At 34.4% G+C, this 15,873-nt stretch overlaps 1 protein-coding gene across 1 annotated transcript; it reads right to left on the reverse strand.

The window, feature by feature from the left end:
- Positions 1 to 453: 453 nt before the first annotated feature.
- Positions 454 to 14,045, reverse strand: LOC149777606 (transmembrane protein 17B-like). Its single transcript, XM_089942255.1, has 4 exons — positions 13,926 to 14,045; positions 9,832 to 9,935; positions 8,283 to 8,396; positions 454 to 4,478 (listed from the first exon to the last, which is right to left on the reverse strand). Exons 1-4 carry the CDS (start codon positions 14,026 to 14,028, stop codon positions 4,197 to 4,199), a joined length of 603 nt encoding a protein of 200 aa, XP_089798381.1. The 5' UTR covers positions 14,029 to 14,045; the 3' UTR covers positions 454 to 4,196.
- Between the last annotated feature and the right edge of the window lie 1,828 nt (positions 14,046 to 15,873).

The following is a 15,873-nucleotide window of genomic DNA, read 5'->3' on the forward strand; positions in this document are numbered from 1 at the left end:
GTACTTATGGCAAAATCATTGTTTAAAGTACATGGACATTTTTGGATGAAATGAACCTAAAGGTGTGATCCAGTACAATCGGGATTGAATGTCACATGCTGTGATGTCACATTGAAAGCTACGCATAGTGATAAACAAATTCGTACTACCCTCAATTGTATGGATTCCACTTGGCGCACTCTTATTTTGACTCAAGTTTGGTACATGACCACCATTGTAAAAGTCCATAGCAATAGATAATTTTTGTCTGGAAGTTTCTTGGTGACATTTAAGCGCAGAGCATTCGATAATCAGGACTGAATAGACTTGGTTAAAGAAAAATAGTGTTTAATTTAAAAAAAAAAACAATTTATATTTAATTTAAAATGAGCAAATGCGCATACATGACCCATGTGACTTGTACTGTAGTATGGTACAGTTTGCATAAAATAAATATGTACAAAATGCATTAAATCAACAGTTAATCTTTTTAATACAGAAATAGATAATGGACCATTATTACAGTCACTACCTCATCTAAGACATTTTGTTGTTTTATATCATGATTGTTACTGCTTCTTCAGACCTTAGCATGTTGACATGTGAAACAAGTTGGTATGCAGGGTGTGGTTTTATGGCACCCTAAATGAGCTGTAAAAACATTTTAATTGTCACTGTATGAATGATTTTTGCATGATATATGTTAAATCATTTGCAGAAATAGTGCTGGACACAACTTAGATTTTTAAATTTAAAACAAATGCTATATTCATTTTGCCAAATCAAACAATGCTATAGCTTTCAGCAAGATAAATTCAGTAATGAACTAGATTTGTGATTGTTAACTATATCTTTTGCAGTCCATAAAGTTATAAAATGCAGAAAAATTAGAAAAACTATTACAATGGCAACAAAGTTTAATCAGATCATTAACATATGAATGTGAGCTGTCTCTTATTTCAACTTGAAATGATAATGCTTGTCGATTGTGGGATTTATTACATGATGAAATGGTATGAAATAAACCCAAAACAAAACAACATGCATACTTAAAATACTAGACAAATACAATACAGAATAAAACTGATACAAACACAATACACAACCCCCACACCGGCATTTATAATTTTATCACAGAAAATATAAATGATACCATACCAGACTCAAAGGGTATAATTTTTCCAAATTATATTAAATCCCTGGTCTTTCACTTGCGTGAAAGACAAGTGCTCTTCATCTTCACAACTCATACTGCTCAAGATGTTGCCCATCTCAAGAACTAGAGTAGAAACGCCAGAAGCTTTTTGTTAGTTTGGCGGGGAATTGAGTTTAATACTTGTGAAGCATGTGAATCATGCACCGCAATCGCTCACTCATGGCAAATACGCACCATGGGCTGGTGGTGTACTTTCTTGGGGAGGATTGGGCCAGCATCCTTCGGCAAGTTCAGCTGCTTGTTGACCATCCTAATTTCTCGCAGTAGCTCATCATAGTGATGGAGTCAAACTTACGGCGAGTGTGGCTCTTGAGGAATTCACTCCTCATTGAAGACCAAAGCTTCTGTCTGGTGGAGGCCATCCTTATCCTCTTCTCTGATGTGGCCTGCTTCGATTGCAGTCTGGAGAAGTGTCTCCAGCCTGCAACCGAAGGTAGTCACCGATTCCCCTTCTCTCTGAAAAGAGTTGAAAAACTCTTGAATAATCATGTCTTGAGTTTACACATCTCCAAAGGCAGTATCTAGGCACTTCAATATGGCTTCAGTGGTTGCTTTCTCGCCTAATGCTATAACGGCATGTATCGCCCTGCCTTGTAGAAACCATTTGAGAGTCTGAATCATGACCATTGGGGGATATTCAGGGATAAGATGTTTTACCTCAAATCTCCATTCCTATTATGTAATGACATCTTTCTGTGTTGGGTCTTCCCCGGAAAAGAAAGGGATCTTGGGTACTACAGCAGAAGTGGGTGGGGGAAGCATTGGCTGAGGGCAAAGTACCCTGGGAACCACCAAATAGTGCTGAAGCACCTACTTTAACCTTAGGCTTGATGTCCACACTTGGTATACCAAATCGCATGAGTGAGCCTCTCCCAATTCCTGCATCCGGAGTGCTTTGTGACAAAGGGGTAGATGCGGGTATATCAGATTTGTCTGGGGTTATAATGGGTTTAATTGAGGGCCCCGCAGGCATTACCACATACCCACTGGCATTCAATGCCTATATCATTTCCTTATCTGTCATGGGGTTCATACTTGTCACCATCATGAAGAGAGCCCTAAAAAAATTGCAGGTATATCTAACCACTGCAACAAATCGTACAACAGGAATCGGTTGTATAAACACGATTCAGGGAAAAAAATCAAACTATTTACCAACACTAAAAACAAATCAATGAAGGCCTATGTCTTCTTCGCAGTAGATAACAATATCACTACAAAATTGCTTTATGTATCGAAATATGCTGGTAATTCTAAATAGCTCCCTAGAAACCGTATGGCATGCCTGACAATATCAAGCACAAGCTTATACACAAAATAAACACATACTGGTGTATACATAATCCAAAACATAAATGTAAACAGTACTATCACCTAGCTTTCTGCTACATTCACTCAGGCGTTGAAGCGCTGTAAAATTTTGTGTGTGGTGTTTAAAGCATAGTGGTATGTTAGATAAGGAGGTCAGAGAACCGTCTTGTCAAGTCAATGATGGGCAACACCTCACGTAGTGATCTATAAAACCATTTTATATGTGGTGGTCAGATAATCTAATTATAATTCACACCAACATGTACATTCTGCAATAAACTAAACTGACCTACTCTCTATCTATGATGCAAACAAAAAGCAAACATATGCATGTTCATGATAATTGCTATAAATGTTGTTGCAATGTACACTGAATTAACGCAGAATTATATCTGTGTAACAAGTAAGTCCTAGCATTTGCTAAAGATTATGCCTTCGCGTGTTACAGTCGATATGTCAGCAGGCCAAATTCATAACAATGACCTTAACCTCGATTTGACACAGTGATTTCTATGTTGCATGTAACAAGTGGGTCAAACATTGCTGCTACCACGTGTTGAACTAAAGGAATAGACTGTTCGACTAAAGGAATAGACTGTTCGTGCAATGTTAGAGATAAGTGCGACTACAGAGTTAGAACAACATGACTACTATGTGCAAACAACTAATGATACAAATAAGCCATCTAAATTGCATTTGTCTAGCTCAAGTGGTTTTTGCTCAATTGTGCAAAGGTTTCATCAAAACATTGAAGAACATTGAACAAAAACACACAAATTCCTGAAACAGCCTAAAAAATCTAATATGGTCAATCTACTCATACCCAAATAAAGTGCATATAATTTCATGGCTCTAACAATAAATCTTTGTTAAACTGTCAGAATTAAAACTGATTGGGATGGACGTAACAGTCATACTGACCTGCACAATGTAGAGGCAAACAATAGCAAAACAATATGCCCCCCTTCTGCCATCCTTTTGGAGGCATAGAAAGGAATTTACAAAGTTTTCTTTTCTTCATGGAAATGTTATGCAATCAAATTACATGCATCTGTGATCTGTATATCTCTGTGAGATAGATGGAAAGACAGAACGTCCAACTTTTAAAATAATTACAGACCATGAGTGTGGGGGCTATTTATGCCATCACTACAGTCCTGGAACAATGTTCTACCAGGGTCCAAAATTGACTTTCTGCATTTTTCAAAGCTCAAAGACTGAACTAATAAATAAAATTTTCTTCATTACTAACAAGGTATATAACTTAAAAATAAAACAAGTCCCAATGTGATAAATGTTTCTAAGAGCTCAAATGTTTCCTTGCATTACTAATAACTCAGTAGCCATACTGTATATACAGCGGGATTTTAGTTGTTTGCAGTTTGCCTCAACTTTATTTCTTAACATGTAGAGATGCAGTCTAGAAGTGACGGTTCCCTGTACAGACACATTCCAGGGTTTATGTTGTAGTCAGAGATGAATCAATCCATGGTCAGAATGGTGACCAGAACAGACACAAACTGAGTATAATCTATGTAGTAACCAGTACAGTGGAACCTTTCTTGAGACCATCCTTTTTGCCAACAAAAAGTGGTCTCTTATCACAAATCAGGATGCCATAAAACTGATTAATCAATGTACCGATAATGTACTCTCTCTCTCTCTAGATAGGCTTTTGAGTATATAAAGACTACGACTGATGCTGATGGTTGTTGTTGATCCAATACTCATCATCTTGTATTTGCTCTAGGTCTGTGAACTGTCTCAAATGGAATTTTGTAACTTGATAGTTCACCATGACCCTGATGGCAAAATAACCACACACTCCTTCAAAGAGGACGAATAAGGCTTCAATTATGTGTACAGCACGCTCTAGAGGTAACAGCATAGCTTGGTCATTGAATAACAACAATAGGATTAAAGGAAACTGAAGCAAGATGGTCAGCAACCAAAATCCAGCTAACTCTGGAACCTGGAGAAGAAAAAAATAATTGGTTCGTGTTATTCAAAACCATGATATCTAAAGCCTTCATAAACTCTGATATTTCCTCTTTTCTAAATCTTGTCTCAATAAACTTGCTTTTAGAAAAATGTTTGAAAAATCAGAATTAGAACAATCTTGATGACATTAAGCAAAAGAAGACAAAATTTTCTGTTATCACTCACCTGGCTTATACAACTTAATAGGTGATCATTTCACTAAGCTGACTTGACCCCATGTAAACTATTTCCAAAACTTGATATCTTGTCCATTTTTATATATTCTACTGTAGCCTGACAAAAAATATTTCCAACAATAAAGGCATGTATGGAGCCTATACACTTACTTTACAAGTCAAACTACAAAGAACAAAGATCCAGATCTGCTGTAGCATAACGCACCTGCAGATCAGGGTCTGTGTTGTTCTACTGATTACTCTTAACACAAACACTGACCCAGATCTGCTGGCACATTTTTTTTATATGCAACAGCGGATCTGGTTCTATGAAGTTTGCAATTGGTCTCATCTAATAAGCAAGTATATATGGTAGTTAATATTCAAAATCTCTTGCTTGTGGTTTCTAGATCTCGACATGTAACAAGCTCAACCAAACTGATATTAAATCATTTCATTAATAAAAAATTTAAACAGTCTCTAGAGTAATAATCAGCCAACAAATGCCAGATTACCTAATATATATGCTTTGATCCTGCTTAATAGCAAACTCATCCAACCTGGTAATATAAAACTAATAATAATAACAATAAACTGAAGTAACTCAATTAGTTACAAATATGAACTAATCAACTCTGAAGCCCTTTAAGATATATGTACTGAATCGGAGTGTAATCGATCAATAAGCATCTCGTACATGTTCACATACATTAGTAATATACACAGAAATTACAAACTCATATACACAGAAATTACAAACTCATATACACAGAAATTACAAACTCATATACACAGAAATTACAAACTCATATACACAGAAATTACAAACTCATTACATGTGTAAAATGCAAACACACTAACAGATGAAGCTGCTATCAGTGTTCACTAGTGAAAGTTAAATTCTTTGCATAATACATATTGATATATATTTATATACAAAAAAAATATCTGGAGGAGATGGTTAGGCCTTGTGGTACAAATTAACATTTAGATTTCATCCAGTTTAAGGTGAAAAGCTGAAATGGAGGATTATTTCATTTCTTTGGGGATATTATGGAACAAATTTTTCAAAATGCTGAGAAATAATGCTGTTAATTTGTTGACAAGCTCAGTCACTCAAAAGCAAGATAACATCATTAATGTGTGTAATTGCACAATCATAATCAACAGAGATCTTGATACAGTATAAGCCACATACCATAACCAAAATCCTAAAAAAATACACTCTTGCAGGGTAAAAGTTAGTCAATCAGAACCAAATTTCCTTTATAAAATGCACAGGCCTTGCTCATATTAAGACTTGTCTACATCACGATACACTTACCTTGCGTTTTATGAAATCGGGTCATGCATATTAATAAGGTGACCTTCCAGCTGCATGGTACGAGACTTGTCCATGCAGCTGGAAGGTCACCTTATTAATATGCATAACTCTTGTTCGTAACAGAACTTGGATATCTTATGACATAATTTTATTTACAAAGTTTAAGAAAAATCTGCTTAGAAATATCATCATTAAAGTGTTGACAGGTTCAGCCAATCAAATGCACAGCGATGTCATTTGCATATATTTTATTTATAGCTGTACCGATCCAAGATGATGAGCTCAAAATTAGCTTAGAAATACAGTCTCAAGAGTGGTAACAAGCTCAGCCAATCAGATGTAAGATGATCATAGCATTAATATGTGTCTGAGATATGGATCATTTAAGCCTATATTCCAAGTCTGATCACAATTAGATCAGAAATATAGTTTTCAAAACAGTAACAAACTCAACCAATCATATTCAAGACCACATCATTAATACCCACAAATCACTCTCATTATTGAATTTACCCAAGAACTTCATGTTATAAGCCCATATTTTAAGTTTAGATACATGTGTTTCGTGAGGCAGTAGGCAAACTATACTGTTTAAAGGCTATCTACTGCACATGCTGTTTAACAGTTTCTGCTGCTTTTGAAAATTAAAAAGGATTTTTGAAAATTCATAAAAAGACCTCCAAACAACAGCTTTTATTATGTGTTCTATTAACACATTACAGAAACCAGTCAGAATCAGTCTACTGGGGAACGGAACTGTGATGACATAAACAAATTTACTGCCATGGTCTTTGTTCATGCGTTTAATTCCTACTTGTTGAAAACTTTATGCTTTTATAGCAGTCTATTAGAACACATGAAAACCAAATTACCTAATATTTCAATAGTGGTACTACTGCCAGATATAAGCAATCAATAAATAAATTAGTCAACTTAAGTGCTAAGTACAGATTAATCCTGTTTGATTGCAAATGTGCAGAATTAAATACCAATATAATCTTTAACAGAGATATGTGCACCGCTGTCTTTTTTAATCCTTTTTTGTAAATTATATATTTAGATCCATAACATAATATAATTTTGCTAACCAAACTATAAAAATTGAAACTGATAAAAATCAGTGTTATACAGTTTGCCAAAATTATTAAATATTATTAAATTCAGCTTAATATGGCCACCTGTTAACTGGCCAGGACAATGAAGCTTACTCTTCAGCTGAAAATATAAATAATCCAAAGTCTGGGCTTCAGAATCTGTTGCTGCTGTTGACGACCACTATGATTCATAGACTGAATAAGAACTAGGATCCTAATCCACTGACTTGTCAGCAATTACAGTATCAGAACTGGACCTAGCCTCCAAAGATGATGCTCTGATATCCAAAGTATAGCTGTCCGTGAAACTCTGCAGAAAGGTGAGTTTAAGCTGTGGATTGCTGGAACTTGATCAAATGTATCCACATTAGCAGACAGCAGCTGAATAGCTAACAGGATTTCATGGCAGCATCCTGTTTTTATATCATATTACAACTGAATTCTGTACCTCAGCTATTTTCAAAACATTTGATAGTGTCATATTCCTTTTGAATACTTTTTCCTTGACTGTGTTTGGATTTGTAGCTCATGTCAGCTTCCATGTATCAAAATACTTCCAGGTATCAAAATACCTCCACATGTTGACATTGTGAATTGTAAGTAGCATGTATCATCAGACAGTGCATAGATGACATATGTTTTAAATGGAGTTACAAGTTCTTACTGAATGCAGACTACCAGTACAGTATTTAGCTTATTATCTAGCCCAGATTTGCAAGCGATCACACAAATTCACAGTGATTTACTTTTTAACTTGGTTTTTATTATCTCTTTTAATATCATAACATATACAATTTGGAAATTAAATTTACTCAATAACCTAAAAATTCAACTTGACAGAAAGATTGGCCACCAATTCCCCAGTGAAATTAGCTGGTATCAGACTGGTAGGCTGTGACCATTTTTTTAAAACCTACTAACTATTTATCTTTGTGTCATTGAACATGCTAGGTTCATACATATATGCTGTAATTAAATAGAAGCACTTTTTGATAATTTTAAAATTTTTACATCAGTTTTTGTAAGCAATGGCACTGCTTAAGTCAACAGAAACTTCAGAAAATTAATTAATCCTCAGTTAAATATATTTAGTCGATCCTGTCTTTTTTTCCCTGCTTATATTTCACTAAACTGGAAGAAACACGAGTATTTGTGTATATGTGCAAAGTTGTGTGCAAATAAAAGAACAATTAAGCACTTACCCTCTCCATTAGATTTCCTAAGTAACCGATATACAATCTGATGACCTCAATGATGGTGAAAACAATATAAATAGCCAGGAGAATGATCTTGTATAATGTTGTTAGATACACATACTGAAAAGGAAAAAGTAAAAATAGGTAAATGAATATATATATATATATATATATATATATATATATATATATATATATATATATGACAAGGACAACTGTGATAGGAGTCTAATTTTTTTCTAATCTGCTGACTGATGTAACCATCTCAAATCAGGTACTTCGGACCAACTAGACTCAGAAGCTGTTTCCTGACAATCTTATGCCATTCCAAAGGACTAGTGATAACAAGGTTTTTGAAATGGCTATCATGGCAGCCATACTGTATGCAATATTGGGACCATTTTCATTTAGGTCCAACTAGATCCTGTCAAAAGTCTTTCTTGAAAATTCAATGTTGATATGCCCATCCATTTAGGAGTAGCAATAACAAGATTCACAAGGTGGCTGCCAAAATATTTAATTTGGTGAAAGTCACATGTCAAAATGACCATCCATGTAACGGTCTTTATGGGTAGCAATATCTGCAAACAACAAAGACCCAAAGCTATTGTCACATGATATCAGGCAGATTAGAGTCTATGCTATTCGCTTCAAAATAAATGGTAGAACAAACATGATAGACCATTACTAATTATTTGCAACCAATTCCCAGTCATTCTAAATCATTATTTCTAGTCAATATCTTGTTATATTGAACAAACATAACATCATGTTTTAAAGGAACACTTAGCACATGCTGTTGACAACCATGTGCTGCAGGACTACTTTTGTCTGTAAAAGCATGGCATCCTAAGAGGAGGATGGCAGGGTCAACAAAACTGGGATATTTGACCTTTTTTGGAAGAAATGTTCAAGACAAAACTGATGTCAATGGATATTGCAAATAATACAGATGGCCTTCAATATATACCAAGTCACAATCACAGTTTCAATTTCATTCACAAGGAAATGAGATAACAAAAATCGGTAGAAACATTGTTTGAATGGGCACAGACCCCAACTTTGTACTACTATATTAATTTTGTACCAATAACAGAAGATCCACAACTTGAAAGCTTAAAAAAAAATGTTTAAATAGAAATAATTTATGATTAGTTACATTCTGACTGGAATTCATTCACTAAAAATTTATGATGGACAAGGTCTTCTAAATTAATATGGATAAAATATAATTTTATAACATTATATTCACTTTTAATTTCAATGACTGCTGCACAAAATAACATTCTTTTGTCTTTAATGGTTTGAAAGTGTATAAAATACAGGTTAATGAAAAATTTCTACCAAATAATATAAGTGTGGTCTAATTGTTTTGGAGGCCTAACTCACAAGCTTGTTAATCATTGACCAAATAATTTATTGACATAAACATTTTTCAATAATGCATACTTATCTGCATAGTGACAGTGGATTACAGTCGATGTTTCTATCAGCCAGGTTGGCTAAATATCAACATATACAATAACATTTCTATCTGTGGTATTTGTTTACTCACCTTCAGTTCAAAAACAACTATGACACTGGTCAACCAAAATGGAGAGAAAAAACAATTAAAATAAATGGCCATCTGGAGAGGGAGATTGGTCACATAATCATTTCCTAAAAGAAAATTAAAAAGACATTGATGTTAATCATTGCACAAGTGTTTTTAGATCTATATATGATTATTAAACTGCCTAATTGCTAAAAAGGACAATGTAGCATCTAAATCTAAACATTATTATTATTATTATTATTATTATTTCAATCTTTACTTAAGGACTAGGTGGCCTCTTAACTCCACGTGGAAAATAAACTTTAATCTGCACCATCCTGTCACAATTAATTTAAGCTTATTTTAAAGATGCAAATTTCTGTCGATCTATGAAGAGCACATTAACTTAGGCCAGAGAACAATTAATTACATTTATGGGGCAGGTGCTTGTTAAATTGCCATTCTGCAATAATTTCTAAGGTCTGTGTCGGGAGAGGAAGTGATTCTTAATTAAGCCTTCATTTACTAGCCATTAGACAACTTGAAAGGGGATGTTTAACTTCGATTTTATATCAGAACTGTCAGATTTGAAATTTTCCAAATCTGTTGTTTGGAATTCTATAAGTCATGCTGACTACAATTTTGGCACCTAGTTATAAAAGGTGGTAAATATATTTAATCCTGATTGGCTACGCTAATAATGGGAATGGTTCCCACATGAAAATTTGTTTGGAATAAATTGCCTCATGAAAAGAAATCGTCAGTCTGCAATTTTTCTGCAAGAGTGAAAATTTATGAGTAAATTTGGAAGAAATTCTCTCGTAAAACTTCGCTCAAAGGGACCGGATGTCTGGAAAGTCAATGGACACAACTGTGGCAGTAGAAGCGAACAAAGCTTGAAAGCACAAGGCATTTGTGTTAATTTATTGTAGTTCGTTCATACCAATATAATGATTTGCTTGAGTTTAATTGTTTATATTTGCATGAATTTATTTTGTTTAAATCCATAGATCAAGAGATGAAATGAGTGTAACTGTGTTTGAGTTAATCTATCAGAATCCATAAAATAATCTTCTTTATATAAGTTTGACGAATTGTTTGAATTTCTCATCTTGTTTGTATAGGAATTGGGTATTCTAAGATTGCATGCATTACTTTAGTTCATATGAGTTACAAGAATCCGTGTGAATTCACTGATCTTAGATGATTTCATGCTGATAAGACTTGAATGTGTGTATTTGCTAAAAATAATGTAATTAAGCCATCTAATGAATTTCATTCATTCATTTGTGTAATTGAGACGAGAACAGAACTGCTATGTCTTGTGTAATGTTAATGGGAATCAGTAATGAAATAGCCATTAGGAAGTACATTAATTTTGAAACTAGGTTTGTATATGGTCTGCCATGTTTTGCTTGACCAGACAGCCTTTGGTCTGTTTGAATTCCAATAGAATGACATCTGACAGAAGGTGGGGAAAAATGATCTGTTCTCAGTAAGACAACTGACAGACATATCTGCCAAAGTATCTACTTACGTATCCACCTACCCACACAAAGTTTGAGGGCAAAAAAGAGGCAAGACAATAGGGAGGTTGGAAAAGGGAAAAGACCCAAAATAACCACCACAGTGAAGTTGGAGTGGACTGGAATACACAGGTTATGAAGTTGTACAAGGCAATGACTTTTATCGATCACTCGATTATATGATGAACTATTTCTATCATTTAAAACAGATCAGCTATTTATATAAATATATTTGTGTCTGAAATTTGGTGAAAGATATATTCCAAAAAGAAATGTATCTTCCTAATGTAACATATTATCCCAGTTGTTTATGTAATTGATTAAATTGTTCGTTTTTCCATGTACATGGGCTATCTAAACCATTGCAGGTAAACAATTAAGTCATGTTAACAGAAGCAGATAGCCATAAAATGCAGACACTAGTGTCACAACAGCAACAAAAAATGCCACACTACATAACATTTTGAAGGGCCTCAGGAGGCCATGAGGTTTAAGCTCTCGGGATTACAGATCACTGACATCTCACCCCTGTCTGCATGGGTTTGAGTCTTGAACTCAGCCAATGTGGATATGTGAGACAGCTAGCCAAAAGCTTCCTGTGGGTTGCTGGATCTTCCTGGGCTTTTCCCAGGTTTTTCTTCCATGTGCTGGAAATGGTGCTAAACCCATGACAACAACTTAAAATTTTTGTTGAAACTATGTTTTGTTTTGTATTTTACTCATCACAAAAAGTTTTAGTTGAGAAAAGTCTCAGCACACAAATTATATTCCTAATGCTTCAAATATAATTATTTCATGCAGTCGTTTTTTTTAAAGTGTAATTTATTCACAGATTTAACATTAAAAAGCAAATGGAAAATCTTTTGTCACATTAGAGCTAAAACTTATAACCAAACATTCAAATCAGAATACCTTTTTGCAAATATTCAAACAGAAAATTGTTATTTGAATATTGCGAAGTAAGTAAAACACACAAAGGAAAATGCAAACTAAACAACAATGAATTAATTTACAAAGAAACAACTTCGAACATGCCATCTTTGCTAGCCAAGGTTCTGATATGTTAGCTGATCTACACCCTGGCATATCAACAGGGCCATCCATTAGATTTTAAGTTGAAGGGTAAGTCGTCAATAGTAGGTGTGTGGTTTTGTGGACCTCCCCCCAACAGAGACATAAAAAAATTAAATTGGCTGGGTGTAAAGTTAAAGTAGCCAGGCAAATCACCTGGCTCTCAGCTGAAAAGGAAAGCCTTATCAATCAGAATTTTTAGTGCTTTGCACCAGCAAAATCCACTGAATTTTACATGTTTCCTCCTCCAATATTGTTGTACCCATAGTTTGAAAATATCAAATGAAAGTCAGGTAATGCTTGTAAAACAATGAATGCACACTTAAGTCACAAAATGTTTATTTTGAGAACAACCACCAGAAATATGTCATTATCACATGAACCTGGAGAAAGGCAGATTCTTCAAGCAATGATCATGTGCCAGCAATGTTTTTGGTTCTCACCTGACTAATGCATTGACATGTGATCTCTGCTTGGTGAATCTGGCTTTCTCTAGACAGGCTTCTGGCCATAGTTCTGAGACTAAATATATTTAGAAGTTTGTGTTCTTTTGTTTTTCTATAAACATTATGTGACTTTCATTTATATTTTTAATCTGTTTTCCTACAACATTGAAAATGGGCTATTGTTGATATAAAGTGACTATTGCATCTCTGATGTCATGGAAATGTAGGTTGTAAGATTTGGTTAATCATATGTTAAGCAATGCAAATAGCGAGTCTTGGTAGAATTTCAACACTGCTGGAGTTTTGTCTCATCTGTCAGCAGATTAAAGACACAACAAATGTATGACTTAATGTATGGTTGTTTAAGTTTGCTTGACCGGTTAGTAGGCTGCTACCCTATGCCAACTTTTCCATAGGCAAATTACTCTGACCCTACACCAAACGTAAACATTAAATTATCAAAAATGGGGTGGGAAGGTCACATAAAACTCAGATTATTAAGGAACATTTTATAGTCATACTGAGTTTGAAGATAAACGGAAAAATAACAGCTACATGTTAATTCATATTCCAGCAGTCATGTCTTTCATTTAATATGTCTTCCGAAAGTAATTCTTGCCGATAAAACGGAAAAATGCAGTACAGGCACCAATAAATGGAGCTGTTAAGTGCTCTATGCAACATTCTTGTGGGATTTGTTCTACAGATATCATGTAGATAACATGATTTCAGCACCAACCCACCCACCGTAATAAAGTGTCCTCTTTTGCGACTTTGTTATTATACTCGTATAAACAATGACAGTAACCATTTGTTTACAAGAATATCATACCTGATTGCACCCACTTCATACAAAAAAGACACAATCGTGAATAAAATGGAAAAGTAATCAACAAACAAGAAAAGGAAGGAAATTTAAAAATCAAAGTAATCTCGGAAATAGGTGACCCACGAAAAAATGATGTCTGACAATAACGAGATTTGACAAGTTAGTCTGAGATGTTATACGTTGTAATCTAATGCCCTGATTCTGCTTTTATTATTGCTCGTTAATTATTTTAATTTTTCATACCCGTTTTAAGTAACTGATGTTGTTGTGGATCTCGTGCATTCTTTGATGTAGGAAAAAGGACATCAGTCACCGATGTCATCGTTCGCCTGAGTTTTGCCTCCATGTTGGTATGGCCCGGGAATGATCACGTGATGTAAATAAACTACAACATAGACTGGTACTCTACACAACTACTTGGGGTATATTGGTTCCCGGCCACTGTATGGCCATAGAACACAAATAATTTTACTATACTGTCTCTACATTTGTTTCTCAGTACTGACCTTTCCACTGTGTGACAATCAGTACAAATTATATGTTAATCTAAAATACCTTGAAAGATGATTTCACAGTGAAATTCTTGTCAAAGGTTGACCTGCATTTTTTTGAGAGGCTGGACTGTCAACAGAGTAGCATGTAAACAGAACACAGATTTCACTTCTGGGTCATCACCAAGACCTTTTTACTCATTGTGCACTGTCACCTAAATACACACGGAAAACCACACACTGAGCTCATATTCTCAAAAATAAACAATTACCTTTAAATCCCTACCAAAAATGCATAAATATAACTCTTCTACTATCACCACCAAAATGAGAGAGGAAAAAATTTTCTAAATATAGACTAGAACTACATTGGAAGTACTAATTGTGACCCGATTCCGTATAGATACCTCACATCTATTAGGAACATCGCTTGGTCATTTCTGTCATAAATAATGACATAGACAAATTTCTTTTAAAGACGGAATTGCATTACCTAATAAGAAACATAGCTCGTTGTAACCATTTGACAAACTATAATAATATAACATTTTAATTCAACAATCAGACGTATATTACTTACAACCATAATGCGTTTTCATAATATTGTTTTTTTTCCTTCTTTTTCTGGTTGATATAGTGTGATCCTAGCTAAAACTTGTTCCCACCCCCCTCCCCGATAATGTGTATGGAGGAAAATTGTTTTACATGGAAAGATTCTACTTTCTCTTCAATCACATGCAGTGTTAAAATGCACATGCATAATGGCTGGTCAATACTCACTTAAGATATTCCCCTCTCCCCCTCAATTTATAGTTTCTGATTAAAATTCAACACAGATAAGCCAGTTTACATGAACATAATATACTCTGTGCTTACATGCAGAGATAAAGTATTCTTATTACAATAATGTCTGGCCAATACATCCTTAATTTTAATTATACACGGACAATGACAGATTATGCAAAATATATTTAGCTGTTATACAATAAGTGTTAAAGCATCAGAAGCATATATATAGGTCTTGACATAACTGTTATTTCACAACATGATGGAAATGGCTGAATAGTATTTTGATTGGCAACCTTTGTCAAAAGAGTCTGGCTCCAAGTCAGAGAGTCTGGCTCCAAGTCAGTTTGTAGCCATCGCACATATGTAGGCTAGGTGGAGTTGGGTCAGAATTATTACTTGTAGTTTAGTACCCACAAATGTAATTCCAGTCTATCTTTTGAGTATTGTTTCCTCTCTCATTTTGGTAGTGATATAAGAATTAGATTTAGGCACTGATATTGATTTTAAGGTAATTATTTATTCGTTAGAATATGAGCATTACATGTATTTTGATGTGATTCAGCTACAATGCAGTATTAACGCTGATCTGCACGTGAAATCTGTAACACATTGCAAATTTCTTTGTTTACAGTCTGGCCTCTAAAAAAAACGCTAAATAACCCTTAACAAGAACTTCACCATGAGTTCAACTTTGAAGATATTTTACATCAACATATTATTTATTAGGATTTTTGTAGGATCTGGACACACTGGAAAGTTCAGTACTAAGAAACAAATGTAGAGATTTTAAAAAACTGATCTAAGTCCTAGGTAGTAGCAAATCTACTATGTTAAAAATGGTGGCAGACTGGTTTACAATTTTTTTTCACTAAGCTGAAATTTGATTAATCAGGCAAGAGAACCAATCCAAA

The sequence above is a fragment of the Sinohyriopsis cumingii genome, chromosome 18 (assembly GCF_028554795.1).
Source record: "Sinohyriopsis cumingii isolate HCF-2022 chromosome 18, ASM2855479v2, whole genome shotgun sequence".
In the NCBI taxonomy this organism is placed as follows: domain Eukaryota; kingdom Metazoa; phylum Mollusca; class Bivalvia; order Unionida; family Unionidae; genus Sinohyriopsis; species Sinohyriopsis cumingii.

Excerpts from the sequence above, each read along its gene's own strand:
- LOC149777606 (XM_089942255.1), bottom strand. The coding sequence starts at position 14,028 with ATGGAGGCAAAACTCAGGCGAACGATGACATCGGTGACTGATGTCCTT. Across the intron at positions 8,397-9,831 it reads TAGTTGTTTTTGAACTGAAG|TATGTGTATCTAACAACATT; the intron begins GTGAGTAAACAA and ends TTTCCTTTTCAG. Across the intron at positions 4,479-8,282 it reads TAGGAAATCTAATGGAGAGG|GTTCCAGAGTTAGCTGGATT; the intron begins GTAAGTGCTTAA and ends TTTCTTCTCCAG.